Genomic DNA, 17,398 nt, shown 5'->3' with positions numbered 1-17,398 from the left:
GCTCTTCTCTGCTCCAGGACAGACTGGCCTAGCTGCCTGCACAGGGGCACGCTGAGGACCACCTCCAGATACCTCTACACCAATCCTTGCTCCTTTGTGTCCAATGCAGAGACTAGAAAGCAAGGCTTAGGAGGAGCTGTTGATAGGACTAGGATTGTTTAGTATGGAGAAGAGGGGGCTCAGGGAAGACCTTATCATTCTCTACAAGTGCCTGAAAGGAGGCTGAAGCAAGGCAGGTGTCAGTTTCTTCTCAGGTGATAAATGACAAGATGTAAGGCAATGGTCACCTGTGTCTTTAGGGGAAGTTTTGATTGGATGTCAGGAATTATTTCTTCACAGAGATGATGGTCAGGCATTGGAAAGGACTGCCCAGGGAGATGATGGAGACCCCATCCCTGGTGGCACTTAAGAGATGTGCAGAGCACTAAGAGGCATGGCTTAGTGATGGGTCTCAGCTTGGTGGCTGCACTTGGTTATCTTGAAGGTCTGTTCCAACCTCGATCATTCTGTGGTTGTATGACGTGCTGCAGAGTTATGCCACTGTACCCTGGAACTCTAAATGTTGAGTAGAACTTCCATCTGACTCAGTGCAGTTTTTAGTCACTTAAATAAATGATGGCACCAGGCACTGTTTGGGTCACATCCAAAACAAAGAGACCCACAGCTAGCTGACAAAACTGAAGTTTCCAGATGACTGTGCAGCCTGAGGGTCAACATTTCCTGATGAGAATGAATAGTGCAGCTCTCACAAAAGCTACTGTGACATGCCTGAGCTCAGATGGGTCTCATTCCTCCTCCAGCTGATAAGTGTTATTTACAAGAGAACTACAGGAGCATCAAAACAAATCACGCTTTAATGTATATGTAATGATACGGTTCTATTACCGTTCATAGCATATACTCCTGAGTAAATAATACACTACTGAGATGTTGTTGCCTCTTGTGTCAGCTCTGACATATATTTAAAAACAACCAGACAGGCAAAACGTTACCGACAAGCCCACAGAGATCAGGAAATTAAAGGTAATAACTGCTCATCTGGGCTGGAAGTTCATTTCAAATTCATTCCCTTTCTCTCCTCCTATCCACACCTCTGTGAAAGCAGAAGGATTAGTACTCTGGACGTCTAGCATAAACTATCCTTTTTCTCTCCCTTGTAGATTCACTTTAGATTCCCACTAGTACTTTGAGGCCATGTTTGTTGTTTAATTTGAAAAGACGCAGTGCCTGCAGGGATTAGGGAAGTGTCTTGTAAAAGCACAGGACTCGGTCTTGGAGGGGAATAGAAGCCATGAAGACGATGATAAAAGTAGGAACAGGGTACAGGGATATTGCAGGTTGCAGCAGCCTTCATGGAAAAAATAATTGCTGCTGCTATCAGGTGAATGTTCTATCATCAAGAAAATCACCAACCAGAAATTGCTATTTTGACTTCAAAGCAAATCCAGCTCTGTCTCACCACAGGGCACTTATCACATTCATTAATTCACAGGGAAATTTCTTTTAATGTCTTGAATGCATATTTACAGCTTACTTAAAATTTCTCTTTAGTATTGCTTTATAATAAGAGAAAAACATTCAAACATTCAACTCACATAGGCTGATGTACTGTCCTCTGGAAATACCACAAAAATAGGCTAATGGTCTTTAAGATTCCTGTGACTCATTTCTCTAATTCACTTGACTCCATAAAACAATGACTGTGGCAATCACTCTGGGCCTTAATGTTCCCAGAAATAATGTATAAGCACTTAATGCACGGTGGTGCCACCAAGTATTGATGGAACGTGTTATACGTAAGACCAAGTAGCCTCATCAAATGCTAATTACCACAGCAGGAGCTGAAACGGACTTTCCAACTCTGAAGTAAGACTTTTTCTTCCCTAATGGTATGTGTGTAAAAAATAACAATATATCCATGAACAATGGCAGCTGCAGCTGCATAAATAGCTGCATAAATTTCCAGTTTCTTCCTGCAAAAAACTGGAGCTAAATTTATGAAATCCAGTATTTACGGAGGTGTTCTTACAATGTATATCTATGGCTGTGGATAGCGGTCAGGCTGAATATCGCACCATCCTGTGGCCCTGATTAATTTTTGGCTCCTAATACTCAAACATCCTAGAGCGTTTCTCCCATGAATAGGTCACTGTGTTATGAAGAGAGCTGGAGAAATCACACAGATGTAATTCCTGGAGCTTCCAACACACTGCAGTCTAAAGATGGTTGTGAATTGGAGAGAAAAAACCAAACATTTTTTGCCACCTTCTTCCAAATGTTCCTCCGACATCACCATCCGTAAGAGGGCTGATTATCCTAGTTTGCAGCTTCTCAGTTCCCCAACTTGAGGCCTAATTAAGCATTATGCGGATGAGCACCAAGAGAATTATATTTTATTCAGTCTCGTTTTCTCTTAGAGTAACCTTTCCAGCACTGAGCACTGGTGTCTAGCTCTCCTCCCTGGGGCTCTAAATGGTTTTACAGCAAATAGGTTCTCACAATTTTGGGATCAAGCAACATAAAAAATTCAAAGACAGAAAGACAGGAAAGATAAAAGTGAAGGCTTGACCTCTAAAAGATGTTAATTTAATCCCAAATTCATAATTATCCTCTTGATAATTGAACAACAAGCTTATCAGGATGCTGTGCAATGGCTCCCGTAGTAAGTTCTTCTCCAGAGAGATGGTAGTGGTAAACAAGCAAACAAAAATCCCACACAAACAAGAAGAGAAAATACACTCTGTGGTCAGTTCTGCTCAAATGTCATGCATGTGCACATGGAGTGTGTCAGACGGACAGTGCTTTGTGGGGTAGTGCAAATACCAAGAGAGAGAGCCTCGCTTGCTCTTGAGTCTTCCAAATCAGCAGCTGACTGGCAGGCAGCATGAAGCCTCGGGATTACCCCTGTGCAAAAATGATTTGAGCGGTAAAGTGTTTTTGGGTTAGTACCCTGAGGAGTAGCTGGAAAGAAAAGCAAACTTGTTTTTGTTTTACAGGCAAGAGGATTTCATGCACAGTTGAATAAAAGCTCTTCTAAAGCTCAGCCTTCTCTGCTTCGATTCAGTCAAAAATTAGATTTTGTGGTTCCTGAAAAATGTTTGAAAACGTATTCATGATGAGACAAATTACAGGATAAAGAGACGACACTGCCTCGTGCTGGTAGGGAACTGTGCTTTGACCTGGATCCTCAGTAGCTTATGTAATCAGTCCATAGATTTTGTCAGCTCATGTGTCTCATTTGCAGTCATTTTGACAAATAATGTAACATATCCCAATATACGGAGTATATTTTAAGACCTATTAGTAGCATACAAAATACACTTTGCATGCCTGCCTGAACTTCTGCTTAAAAAACTAAGTTGCTTCCAACCTCCAACAAGAATTCTTGTAATTTAAAATGGAGATGCAACAAATAGGCAATGCTTGGCTCCAGTTGGAAGCAATTCATAGTAGAACTGGGACAATACGAAAACTAGGAAACAACGTAGGTTAGACTACAGCAAAGTCTTACACCGCATTTATGACATATGTGGATCCAAATAACAGGAACACAGGTCAGACCAACTAATATTACTTCTCTTGCCATTCTGACCAGCGCAGCCCCTTGAGATGACTGCCACTTGTTTCAGCTGTCTAAATCTCATTACTGGATGTCCATTCCTTTGTCATCTGCAGCCAACAGCAGAGCAAGCTGAATACAATTTGGACTCCAGACCAAAGCTGAAGAATACATGACTTTCTCTTCTTTTCTCAGAGCCTGTTAGGCACTTGAAAATTCAAGGTTCATAGTTTCTGGATTTTAAACATAATCTGTATGCTGCTCATGGCCAGCACATTTAGGCTATCAGCCAAGGCTCAATCGGAGTTCTGCTATTACATTTTCTCAGCTAAAATTCAGCATTTCTAAGTAACTGATAAGGAGTCACACTTCCAAATGATTTATACAGGGAGACACTCCAAGGAAGATTTTTCATTTCAAATGTTGTTGCTGCTCGGGATTGGGAACGTGCAAGACATTGTTCTCAGCTTTTCCTGAACATGTGGCCTCCAGTTAGGAGCCCATTCTGACACCCACAGACACAAGCGGATTTCCTGTGCATAGTGATGAGTTGTTCGAAATGCGCGCACAAGTTCCTCCTGCAAGGAGCATCCTTTCTTCCCCTCTCAGCTGCTGTCCTGGTGCGCACACAGCCACACTTCATTATTCACGTGAAGTGTTTTCTGCCGAAAACCAGGGTGTTTGGTGTGTTACTGACCTCTGACCCTTCCAAACAGCAGGGATGAATAATTCATAAGGGGTGCAAATGGAAGCAGGACGAGCCACCTGAGGCCTAGGCATGATTGCTGTCTGGGGGGGACCTTTCCTGCTCTCTTGGGAGTCTCGGTTACGAGCAGCTCCTCTGCGCCCATAGCCTAATTCAGCTTCTGTTCCATCACAGGCATTTCACAACTTCAATAAAAACCCATGATGGGGCATTCTGCACAATGCACTGATGCTATCACCTTTCAGATGGAGGTCTCATGTTCAATGAGTGACACTTGGCATGCAACAAAAAGCACAGAACAAATTTGGCTGCAAGCAAAATGAAAATCCCAGCATTGCCCCTTTGAAAATAAATTCTTTGTATCTTGACTACTGTGCTTTCCCAGTCACTGTTTTATCCTTCTGAGGTGGTCTGAAGTTGATCCCGCTTTTGAGCATCCCTAGGAGGGCAGTCAATGAATATATCTTTTAGACTCCCAAAATGCATCTTGTGTATTCGGGAGCAGTTGACTAAGTATTGCTTAAAGAACAATGAATGTGTTAACAAAAGCCTGTAGACTGCAATTATGGAATTAATAAATGCTTTAATAAAAATGCTTTCAGAGCCTAAGATTTCACACTATGGTCTGAATGTCAGCGCTCAAGATGCAGAGATTTGTGCACTCCTGGAGAAGCAGAAGGTTTATTATAGCCTAACAACTCATAAAAACAGAAAACATGTCAACTCTGCATGAAAGTCTGGTTTCAATTCACAAATACCAACAAAAACCACAGGAATATGGTACCATGCATGACATAACTTTTAAGGGGTGCAATACATTGAGCATTTACTGAAATATCTGAAATGTGCACCTCGATTTTAGGTTCCTACAGCCGTTAACATCTCTGTTTCCTCTCCAGTTTGCAGAAAGAAAGCAAGTGACCCAGATGGAAATGCCTCTGGTCTATAGGGAAATGGACACTATTTTTTGGAAGGCCGTTCCACCAGGCACTGGCCAGTTGCCCAATGTGGAGCAGCTGATGCTATTCAAGAGCTTCTGGGAATGAATTAATAGAATCACAGAATCACAGCACGGTTTGGGTTGGAAGGGACCTCACAGCCCACTCTGCCCCACTCCCTGCTGTGGGCAGGGCTGCCCCCACCAGCTCAGGCTGCCCAGAGCCCCATCCAACCTGGCCTTGAGCACCTCCAGGGATGGGGAATTATGCTTGTTCAATGGATAGGTTAATTGGGAAAAATGCATGTCAAACTTGTAAAAAAGGCAGACCCTCCCTTCCTGCTCATCACTGATCCTGCTATGTAGTTACTAAACTGAACAAAAATCCTCTATTTCTTTTCATGTGGAGATGAATTTAAACAAGCAGTTGAAGTGTCTGAAAATTTCAAGGATGTTATTTAAAGATATAGTAACCCAAATTTAGAATCTAAGGATGAAAGGCATAAGTTTGCTTGACAGCCAGCACTGAAACTGGAAATTTGCTGTGTCCCCTATTAAAAAATATACTTCGGCCAAATTTGCTGCTGCAGGTTAGCAGGGGCCTGAGATGGTTATATAGAGAGGACAGTGAGGATGACTTGCAGGACAGACAGGTCCATCCGCAAGGGAGGAAGGAGAGAGTGACCCTGCTTCCCATGGCTGAGCTCAGTGCGGTTTGGTGGCAGCAACCCTCCAGCAGAACAGCCAGCCCATGGGTTGTCAGCATGTCAGATCCCTAATGAGACACACAGGACGTCTCACCTTAAAAACGTCAAATGCCTTCAAGAACCAAACAGTCTGAAAACAAGACTCTTGCTGCTCCAAACACCTCAATTTGGCTGTGCCGAGGTCCGCTGTTTGTGCTGTTTTGGCTGGCATTCAGCTACGCTTGAATAAAATAAAAATTCAGAGTCGATCTCCTGTCTGAGGCTGCAGCATCGTTAATTGTTTCGGAGTGCTGTCAGGTCTCAGCAGATAGCAGAAAAGGAGCTGCGTTTCTGACGTTTTGATTTAAAATGCAACCACCAAAATTATGGATTTAATAGGTACATAAATATAGATGCCCAATTTAAATGCTCATTTTGTAAGAGGCAGATTCTGAGCTCTCTGCAGACCTCTCTAAGAGGGCTGGAAGCAGATGAAGTTGTGGTGAGGTGGGGACTAGCATCTTCTCCTACGTAACAGAGACAGGATGAGAGGGAATGGCCTCTAGTTGCACCAGGGGAGGTTCAGGTTGGATGTCTGGAAAAATTTCTTCTCAGAAGAAGCGGTGATGCAGTAGCACAGGCTTCCCAGGAACATGGTGGAGTCTCCATCCCTGGAGATATTCAAGTAAATGTGTGGATATGGCACTGAGGGACGTGGTTATGAGGACATGGTGGGGATGCATTGTAGGTTGGACCAGATGACCTTAGAGGTCTTTTCCAACCTTCATGATTTGATGAACCTCTTTTCATCAAGACTGAAATCAGCAAGCAAGACTCTTCTTCCCCTCTCTGGGTTTTGGCTAAGACCACTTTGGCCAGCAGTGATAGAGGCTTGTCCCCAGCTGCCTTACCTGCCTGCCTGATCTGAGTCCTGAGGCAGAAGAACTGGAGCTACAGCACTGTCCCTGTGTCTGCCTGTCCCCACTGGGCTGGCTTCACTGCACTCCAGCCCTAGCTGTGCCTCTCACCATGACACAGATTTCATGCTCTTCTCTCGGTGTGAAGGACCCAGCAAACCTCCCTTCAGCATGCATTTAAAGCTCCTATGGGGAACACTGATTCCTTCTTGGCCCCAGTCACATGCATCCAGACACCACAACAGCCTGTGAAATGAGTAGGGCTTTGCACACCAGTTGTTGTGCCAAAGCAAGGGAGGGTAATTAAAGCACTTTCTACTTTTTGGTCTAATTTTTGTACTGTGCTTAGATTGAGCCTTCACATGACTCTGGCAAAGCGTGTGCACGCTTTTCTCTTCAACTAGTACAAGAACAGAAAAGCCACAGACTGTCACATCTCTGCAAAGTCCAAATGTGTCACTCTGAGTGCCAAAAACCTGGGTGTCATTTACTTGATGAGCCTGGGACCCTCACTCCCATCTAGAGCTTGCACTGAGTCGCAGATGTCCCAGTACATCTTGGCACACACATCACTTCCAGCAGGGGCTGTATCCTCACCTTCACACTCTTCAGCAGTGAGGTTTGGGGCCATTATTATTCTCCATTTTCTTCTACACTGCCAAACTGCAAATTTCCATTCGGATTCCCTTTGTAAGTAAGTGGGAGTTTGCACAGGATTTCAGCATGTCCCCAGGGCCTTTGCTCCTGCTTTGACCACCTCTCAGCAGCAGCAGCCCAGAAGTCCTTTGGATCTGCTGGGATTTTTGAGCACAGAAGAAGTAAAGGGCTACCCATCGGCATGTGTGCCGGTCTGATACCTTGTTGAGCATTTCTGGGAAGCAGTCGCTAACCAGGTACCAGCTGCTTCCCAAACTACAGCACAATTGTTTGTCTGCCAGTCATCTGTAAGGAAATAATCGCTCTAAATTTTTTTCTTTGGACCTGATGTATACCAAGCACATGAAGTCCATACTGGTAATGTCACCCTAAGAGGGAGCAAGTACAGTACGGAGTAAGGATAACAGGATCACTCAATATTATCCCTCTCTATAACAGAAAGTGATGGAATATGCACACACTGTAGGATTATGTTTTCCTTTTTAATGTAGGTAAAGTCAATAATTGCATGCAGAGGAGGGCACCAATGCTGGCAGCAGTGCTGGAAGGCATGTCCTAAGTGAGGAGAGGCTGAGGATACTGGGCTGCCTAGGCTGGAGATGAGGAGCCTAAGAGGTGACCTCCACTTTCTGCAGCTCCCTGAGGAAGGGAAGCAGAGGGAGATGCCAAGGTCTGCTCCTGGGAATCAATGGCAGGACGCAAGGGAATGGCACAAAACTGCACCAGAGGAGGATCAGACTTGGCAATGGGAAACATTTATTTACCATGAGGGTGGTCTAACACTGGGACAGGTTTCCTAGAGAGGTGGCTGATGCCCTGTGCCTGTTCAAGAGGCATTTGGACAATGCCCTTAACAACATCCTTTATTCCATTTTTCTTTGAATCAAAACTAAAATGATTTGGCCTTATTCTCCAGCTCCTCATGCCCACCCAATCACTAATGCCTGGGCAGGAAAAAATGTGCTAAATCCTGTCAAACAAGAGAAACAGTGCTCTGCAGCAGCTGGCTCCAGCATGGGTTGTTTGGGAGGAGGTGAAGCAGCTCTCAGCCATGCCCTCCAAACTGCAGGGCCAGGCACAACCTCTTACTCCTTACCTGGGCAGGAGCGCTGGAGGACAGGTGTGCTAGGTCCCCAATCCTGGCAGCTGCCCGTGGGTCGCTGGAGCTGATGAGGACGGGAGCGCTGATCTCCATGGAGTGCCGGTTGCTGGCAGCCTGGGAGGACTTGTGGGTCATGCTGAGGGCAGTGAAGGAGTGCCGCTTCTTGGCATTCTTCTTGCCCTCCACTGGCCGTGGAGCTGCTGCCGTTGCCCCTGTGCTGCTTGCTGTGGGACACGGCCCCAGTCCCACCGCTGCAGCTGGGTCTGGTGGTGCCTCACAGCCAGCAGCGGCTGCTGAGCAAGTCTTGTCCATCTCAATGAGCTGCTTGGCAGAGTCGTTGAGCTGGGTGCAGGGAAAGGGGACAGAGAAGAAGGAAGGAAAGGAGGCAGAGGAAGGGAAGGAAAGGGAAAAGGAACAGAAAGGAAAACAAGTGGCAAGAGAAGAAAAGTAGAAGGGGAAAAGGAAGAGGATGGGAAGGGGATGAGATGGGGAAAGGAAGAGAAGAAAAAGGAAGGGAAGGGAAGGGAAGGGAAGGGAAGGGAAGGGAAGGGAAGGGAAGGGAAGGGAAGGGAAGGGAAGGGAAGGGAAGGGAAGGGAAGGGAAGGGAAGGGAAGGGAAGGGAAGGGAAGGGAAGGGAAGGAAAAAAGCAGGAAAAAGAACAAGGAAAGAAAGAAAAAGAAGGTGGTAGAAGAAGAAAACGAAAAAGGGGCAGAAAAGGAAAAGAGAAAGGCAAAAAGAAGAGGTTGAAAAAGAAAGGGAAAAAGAAGGAAAAAAAAGAGAAAGAATAAAGGACATTAATGACCCATCACAGCTTGCTGGTGGCCACACCTAGATCACTCTCATCTGAGCAACCTGAATGGATGCATGCCACAGGGATGCTGAGCCTGCATGCATTCTGGTCCCAGCAAGGGGATGATGCTGGTCACCAAGGTGGGGGTGGCCAAACCCAGGCAAGGGGGGGTGGTCTCAGGCACTGAGGCCCCAGACATCACAAATCAGTGCACAATTTCAAACCCTTCTGATTTTCTCTCCCTGTCTCCAACCTCATAGAATCAATTATCATAGAATTACTCAGGTTGGAAAAGACCTCGAAGATCATCAAGACCAACCGCAGCCTAACCAGTACCCTAACTCTAAAAACCCTCCACTAAATCATATCCCTGAGTACCACATCCAAACGGCTCTTAAACACATCCAGGGATGGTGATTCAACCACCTCCCTGGGAAGCCCATTCCAGTACCTAACTACCCTTTCTGTAAAGAAGTTCTTCCTAATATCCAACCTAAACTTGCCCTGGCGCAACTTGAGGCCATTTCCCCTCCTCATGCAGGCTATCCCCAGACAAAAGCAATACAAAGGCATTCTTCCCACTGTACCACGTCATCTGGAGAGGAGCATGATGGCCCCTGAAAGAATTGTCTGGGATACAGCTTAAAGAGTATTTATACTCAGTCCACGTGATGGGTTTATAACTTAAGTATGAAATCCACTGAGAGAGTAGATCACCGAGATGTCCAGACTAGCTTTCTGCCCACAGTTTTTTGTTCGATTCACACTTTCAGATACTTCATGCCTAAAAATGCCAAAGGATTCTCATCTCCTATACAGGCAAGCTACTTCTCACAGATGGGTTGGTTTTTAGACATGCAGTTGGAGTGAGTCCAGAGGAGGTCACAAAGGTGATCAAAGAGTTGGAGCATCTCTCCTATGAAGAAATGCTGAGGAAATTAGGCTTGTTCATCCTGGAGAAGAGAAGGCTCTGGGGAGACCTCACTGAAGCCTTCCAGTACTTAAAGGGGGCTTATATAAAAGATGAAATGTGACTTTTTGCACAGACAGTGATAGGACAAGGGGGAACCAAATGAAGGAATATTTGGATTAAACATTAAGCTGTGGTGCCCCATCCTTGAAGGCATTCAAGATCAGGTTGGATGGGGCCCTGGGTAGTCTGAACTGCTGAGGGGCAGCCCAACCCATGGAAGGAGACTGGGACTGGATGATCACAGAATCTCAGAACTGTAGGGGTTGGTAGGGACTGGTGGAGATCATCTAGTCCAACTCCCAGCTAAAGCAGGTTCCCTGTAGTAGGATTGCACAGGAAACTGTCAGGGCAGGTTTTGAATATCTCCGCAGAAGGAGACTCCACAGTCTCTCTGGGCAGCCTGCAGTGCTGTCACCCTTAAAGGAAAGGAGTTTTTCCTCACGTTCACGTGGAACTTCCTGTGTTCCAGTTTATGCCTGTTGTCCCTTGTCCTGTCATTGGGCACCAATGAAAAGAGCCTGGCCTCATCCATTTGATTCCTGTCCTTTAAATATTTATAAGCATTGATAAGATTTCCCCTCAGTCTTCTCTTCTCCAGGCTGAACAGCCGCAGGTTTCTCAACCTTTCCGCACAATCATCTTTGTGGCCTTCCACTGTACTATCTCTAGTAGTTCCCCATCTTTCTTGAACTGAGGAGCCCAGAACTGGACACAGTGCTCCATGCGGCCTCACCAGGGCAGAGCAGAGGGGGAATATCACCTCCCACAACCTGCTGGCCACACACTTTCTAATACACCTCAGGTTACCTTCTTGGCCACAAAGGCATCTTTAAGGTCCCTTCCAAACCAAGCCATTTTGTGATTCTGTGTTCGCATAATACACAGAGTACACCCTGAAGGCAGAAGCAGCGCGATCTGCACAGCACTCATTTCCAATAGATCTTCCCTCAAGGGGTGCTAACAGCTGAGGGAAAATGCCACATTTCACCAACAGACCTTTGCTTCAAATTGGTATGCAACGCAATATGTTTGCATTTAATGAATAAAAACACCATATGAAAAACGAAGCCATGGCTAACGCACGCATGCTTTTTTGCGTGCACTACTATTCTGAGAACCACACAAACCAGAGGTACATGTGATACTGATCTGGACCAAAACTAGGCTGTTTTTTCTTTCTATTACTACCGTATGAGTTATGGTAGCTTCCAAAAAACTCAGTCAAGGACAATGCCTCCTTGGGCTCCCCAAAAAAGGAATACTTGCTACTTGCTGTCAAGCCAATTTAGAAACCTATTACAAGTGAATACAAGAAAGGAAAAGGGAGGGATGGAAAAGATAACAGTACAAGTGCACAGTTAAACAAATGTGCAACCGAGAGGCTTTTATGGCTCCAAATCACTGCCAGCATGCTGCAAACACAAATGAGAAATAGATATTGCCAGCCTCATGCCAGCCCTCCTAAGTCTGAGAATACTTCTGATTCCATGAGGACTCACTTCCACAAAAAGGCAACAAACACCAGCACCTAGAGAAATGTCAACCTGCAGGTTCCTTCATTCAGTGTCGGCCACCATCAAGGCAAACAGGAGACTCCAATTAGTGATGCTCCATGGCTGTCAGAGCCCTGGGAGACCTACTACCATTCAATTAGCAGGCCATTTTCCCAGCTGCACTCTCCAATGTGAGATCATGCTTACAGTCAGCATAGTGCGCTGCACCTGCCAATTTTTGCCAATAACAGCTGATCCCATTTCAGATTCTCCAAGAATGTCCATTATTTCCCACTTCATCATGCTCTAAATTGGTACAACCTAATATTTGCCAGCAGGCTCCAAGTTGCAGGAAATCCAGATGGTTCCCCTCCCTTAAGTAGGTGTTACAGCTCTGCTTACCCAACTGATGGAGATTGTCTAGTTGAATTATTTGAAACACTAAGGAGGAGAAATACATCAAATTCTCACAATACTTTTCAACAACAGAGGGTGAGGAAATTCTTTGCCAGTCAACTTAAAGAAGGATAGGAATATATTTTAGCTCTCTGACATGAGAAAATATGAACAGTTAAAAATAATAATAATAATAACAATAATAATAATTCCTGAATTTACAGCAGCTCTCAGTATCACACACACAGAATCACAGAATCACAGAATGACCCGGGTTGGAAGGGACCTCAAGGATCATGAAGCTCCAATCCCCCTGCCTTGCAGGGACACAGTTACTAGATCAGGTTGCCCAGGGCCTCATCCAACCTGGCCTTGAACACCTCCAGGGATGGGGCATCCACAACCTCCCTGGGCAGCCTGTTCCAGGACCTCACCACTCTCCTAGTGAAGAACTTCCCCCTAACATCCAACCTAAATCTTCCCTCTTTCAACTTAAAACCATTTCCCCTTGTCCTGCTATTGTCGGCCCTTTCAAAGAGAACCTATATCCCCTCCTGGATATAGGTTCCCTTCAAGTACTGAAAGGCTGCAATGAGGTCACCCCGCAGCCTTCTTTTCTCCAGGCTGAACAGCTCCCTCAGCTGGTCTTCATAGGGGAGGTGCTCCAGCCCCCTGATCATCTTCATGGCCCTTGTCTGGACCCTTTCCAACAGCTCTCTGTCTTTCTTGTACCCAGGGCTCCATACCTGGACACAGTACTCCAGATGGGGCCTCACAAGAGCAGAGTAGAGAGGGACAATCACCTCCCTATCCCTGCTGGCCACCCTTCTCCTGATGGAGCCCAGGATACTGTTTGCCTTCCAAGCTGCAAGAGCACACTGCTGTTTCATGTTAACTTTCTCATCCACCAGGACCCCCAGGTCCTTCTGTGCTGAGCTGCTCTCAAGGATCACTCCCAGTCTGTACAGATGCCTGGGGTTCTTCCGGCCCAAGTGCAAAACCTTGCACTTTGCCATGTTGAACCTCATTAGTTCATTAATTCATTAAGAATTAGATAATAAATCCCAATGGCTGGAATCCAGCTTAACAATGAGACTGTTCTTTTTAAAACAGCAAAACCCATTACTCTTCTGTTCACAGTAAAACCTAGTTAAAAAAGGTCAATAAGAGGCCTAGCATCTAAACAAAGGGCGATAAAAAACAGCCTCATATTGTTATAAACAAAGTCATTTTCACTATTGGTAGAAGATTAAAGGCAAAAAGAAAACCCCTTCTCAAAACAGTCAAGCTAATGAACTTCGGGGAATGTCAAAGTCTTCCTGAAATACTGAGAAAAAATTATTGTAGCCTGCCAAGATAACAAATGCTTTATAGCTTTACCACTTTATTTTTGTAGAGAACTCTGTTTTTAAACAGCTTTGCCCACGGATGCTGGAAAGTACTTCCCAAATAGGCTATGAGCACCAGAGAAAAGGTTCTGCTTACTACTCTGTAAAAGCAAATGATGTCGTCCCTCCACAAAGAACTTTCAGAAACCCTTTTTTTTAACATAAACATGACTGCAAATTTCTTATTTTAAACTCTGACTGTGTAAACAAGCATGGCTTTCTGGTGTCTGTCATCCGATCTTCAGGCAGATCTGCTTCCAGACGAGAAGCTTAGTGGAAAGTTCTGACCCACAGTCAGTCTCAGGAATTTGACATTTCTGAAGACTGTAGCTCTTATGACAAACCCTAATCCCGGGGTGCAGCCTTCTTGCTTGTTTCTGATCTCTCCTCTGAAATTCTGGCCCAGCTAATCCCAAATCGTAACATGTCCTTGAGACTGCAATCATAGGACACCCCAGAAAACTCAGGATATAGGGCTTGGCTTCAAACAACAAACCAGGCAAACACTCCCAGAAGCCCTGCATTCCCTGGGAAGGCAAAAGCCTGCGTGACCAACCCATGTGGCTGCTAAGGGATGCTGTCACATAAAAAGTGAGATGAATCACTGAGGGACAGTGTTAATCCTAGCTTTAGTCAGAAAAACAAATTGTTACTGTGGAACTCATTATGGAACAAGATGGGCGCACAGGAGACTAGGTCAGATTTAAATAATTAACTTTTGCTATTCTGGTCTGCAATGACAGCATTTTGGTCATTTAATTGTTCATTGTTACAACAGAATCATAGAATCATTGAATTGGAAGGGACCCCTAAAGGCCAACTAGTCTAACCAATCTGGGTGCTCAGAGCCCCGTCCAACCTGACCTGGGGTATCCCCAGGGAAGGGGTATCCACCACCTCTCTGGGCAATCTGCACCAGTGCCTCACCATGTTTATTGTAAAAAAGCATTTTTCTTATATCTATTTTTTTCTTATACCCACCAGAAAGAAGAAAATGATTAAACCATCATAATTTCTGTGAGTAATCCATAAGCAAGTGTAATGGCAAAACTCAGCATCTTCTCCAACAGATATCCCAGTGTGTTTGCTAGCTAGCCCATGGCACTGGCAAATGGCTGCAGTGCACCTGAGACCTTCAAGAGGACCTCATGACACACAGTGACCAGCACAGCAGCTGCTGGGTTGGTGCAGTTCCAGATGGCATGGTCTTCTCCAAGAGAGGGGACAGTAGGTATTTGTTGCTGAATGCTCTTAGTTTTCTAGGCACTGAGGAATGGGTAAAGGATTCACTCTGACTGATACCTGACCTGCCACAGAGAGGGCCCTTCTCTGTTTTTGGTTTAGCAACATACTTGGGTGCATGTTTCAGGCTGGGCACAGACTGAAGAGCTTTGAGTAAGACTAAAATGTCATTCTTTTCTGAATAAGGAAGGATTGCTTACATTCTCAGCATTACGCACGTGCTTAAGTATTTTATTAGACCGGCGCCTGTCTGAACCAGAAAGTGCCATTTATTAAGGCTCACAGGAAAACACTGTTTCATTTGCTCTATAAGATTATTTTTCTGTTTCTATAGGAAGAACTGGCCAAAGGGTGGTGCTCTTCAAATACCGATTTAAGACCAGAAATGCATTACTTCAGGCCCCCTTTGAAGGTATGCAAAACTCCCCAGTTCAGTGTAAACCCGCGAAAAAGAATAAACTGCTCTGAAAAAAATAAAATAAAGAAAGAAAAATTAAGATTGCTAATAAAAGTGCTTCGCAACCTTTCTCTGAAATATTGAAAATACTTCCACCCAGGGACTGCTAATTTTTATAATTTACAGTTCATAAATATTGAGAGGATCACACACATCCCTATTTCATGCCTTGCAGAAACTTTGGCAACTTCAAGTCCCAGAGCCGATTTTGTGATTAAAATAAAGCAGTCTGAATTTATGACCGTGCTTTCAGCTCAGAGTAGTTACTTTCAGGAAATATTAAGTTCTTATGCCCTCATTAAATTAGTTTTGATAGTATTATAATTTATGCTTTGAAACACACTGAGGTTATTAAATAAGTATAAGGGCATAACTATACAGGAACCCCTGTCTCTTCTAGTTTCCTGACAGGACTGCATCTGTGAAAGCATTCTCATCTCCAGAGAGCAGCATTTCAGAAAGCTAAAGCAGTTTTCCTCCTTGGTACCCCTACTGGCAAATGCAGGTTACAGCCCCTGTTCTAGTGCAACCAAGTAGCACCCTTTGACTCAAATGGGCATTAGAAGAAATGTATGTATGTAACACTTGGCCTCAAGTTTAAACCTTCATTGGGTAAGCCAGCACAGGCAACACACAGCACTTCCAAAGGTTTACTAATGGGATATTAGCAGACTAAGCTGTGCCAAAGGCTCTTCTCTAAATCACACTGAATGCATCTATACTTTTCATCTTGTATATGTTTCATAAATTCAGATTTTAAACTGTTTAGAGGAAACCTCCCAAGTTCTCCACTGGGCAGAAGCTGCATGACCCTACCTCAATTACTCATGCACCATCTTCTAATGAAGAGTCATTAGTGAGGCACGGTTCAAGAGAAAATATTATAGCTAAAACAAAGCACTGTTGAATGTTTTTGTGTTAATCATTTCTGTAACGATTCAGTATTGCCTTTTTTAATTTACTACCAGGGAAGAACAAGCAAATGTGGAACAGATTTTCTGCAAGTGGTTCAGCCATCATAGAAGACAGATTTCTGAAACCCCACACTGTGACTGAGAGTAGAGTCACTCCATGTGCCCAGAAAATGCAAGAAGAGCAATAAAGGCATTTGCTCAAACACATTCACAGGGCATGATAACTTCAGAAATACTTTGCTAGGACACAACCCAAACTGCAAGTGGTGCCTGTTCCTCTGCTCACAGCCTGAGTTCTGCTCCCTCTTCCAAAAGCCTGATAAAATATCAGCATGTTTCAAGAAAGGAGGAGAAATCCTGAAACATACAACCACCTAGAATATTGCCTTCCTAGTCAGGGCCATATATGTACACATTTGTGTGGAGTCTGGTAAAAGCAAGCCAATCATTTCTGCCTACAACATGGTTCCTTGGGAGGCAACGGTACTCAGCAATCTATTTCCCTGTCTTACAAGACCTTTCTCATTTAGCAGCAATGTCACTTTTAACGCACTGAGAGGCTGAAGGAATGTAGCATATTAGAACAGCATGTGCTTGGACGAGCGTGTCATCATGATCCTGCAGAATGAAAATAAATGATGCGTGCAGCAGAAGTAAACACTAAGCCTTGGGTGGTGAACTGGGAATTTTTTTCTCTTTCCCCCTATTCCCAAACAGTTTTAAGATGGAAAATTGTTCACAGTGATAGAGAACAAACACATGGCTTGGTGAATCCCAGAAAAATGTGTAGTCTGCTGCAAAGTCTGCCCAGGAGCAAAGCACAGCTAATAACCTTATGGAAAGTAATGTCCAAATTGCTGAGAAGAAAGCAGGAAAAACTAAATGCAGTGGCATTAAAAATAGATGAACTCATCAAAAAGAGGTATGCTTTCTGCATCCCTCCCCACTTCTAGCTATCTAGCCTTCAGCTCCAACTATGAGGACTATTTTGCTCTGATCTGTCATCTCTGAATCTCAGATCTGCCGTACATCTTCAATGTGCCTGAGGATTTCCTTCTCTTCTCTTCCTGTCTGTCCTCTACGGACACCATTTTTCATAACAAGATGCTCATGATGGAACCAAAGCTCCTTTGAAATCAAGAAAAGTAACTAAATACAGCTTTACTCAACATCAGAAAGAT

At 44.5% G+C, this 17,398-nt stretch overlaps 1 protein-coding gene across 3 annotated transcripts in view; it reads right to left on the bottom strand.

Moving 5' to 3' along the window:
* SH3RF3 (SH3 domain containing ring finger 3) overlaps window positions 1-17,398 on the bottom strand; it is a 236,959-nt gene that overhangs the window by 51,711 nt on the left and 167,850 nt on the right. For all 3 annotated transcript variants that reach the window (XM_072347454.1, XM_072347435.1, XM_072347445.1), the window contains exon 4: window positions 8,559-8,906. In XM_072347454.1, the coding sequence (XP_072203555.1) occupies window positions 8,559-8,906 (348 nt within the window). The remainder of the gene's footprint in view (window positions 1-8,558; window positions 8,907-17,398) is intronic.

Source organism: Excalfactoria chinensis, chromosome 1 (genome assembly GCF_039878825.1).
Source record: "Excalfactoria chinensis isolate bCotChi1 chromosome 1, bCotChi1.hap2, whole genome shotgun sequence".
Taxonomy (NCBI): domain Eukaryota; kingdom Metazoa; phylum Chordata; class Aves; order Galliformes; family Phasianidae; genus Excalfactoria; species Excalfactoria chinensis.
Note: the sequence above shows the minus strand (reverse complement) of the source record. Positions and strands in the feature narration are given on the sequence as shown.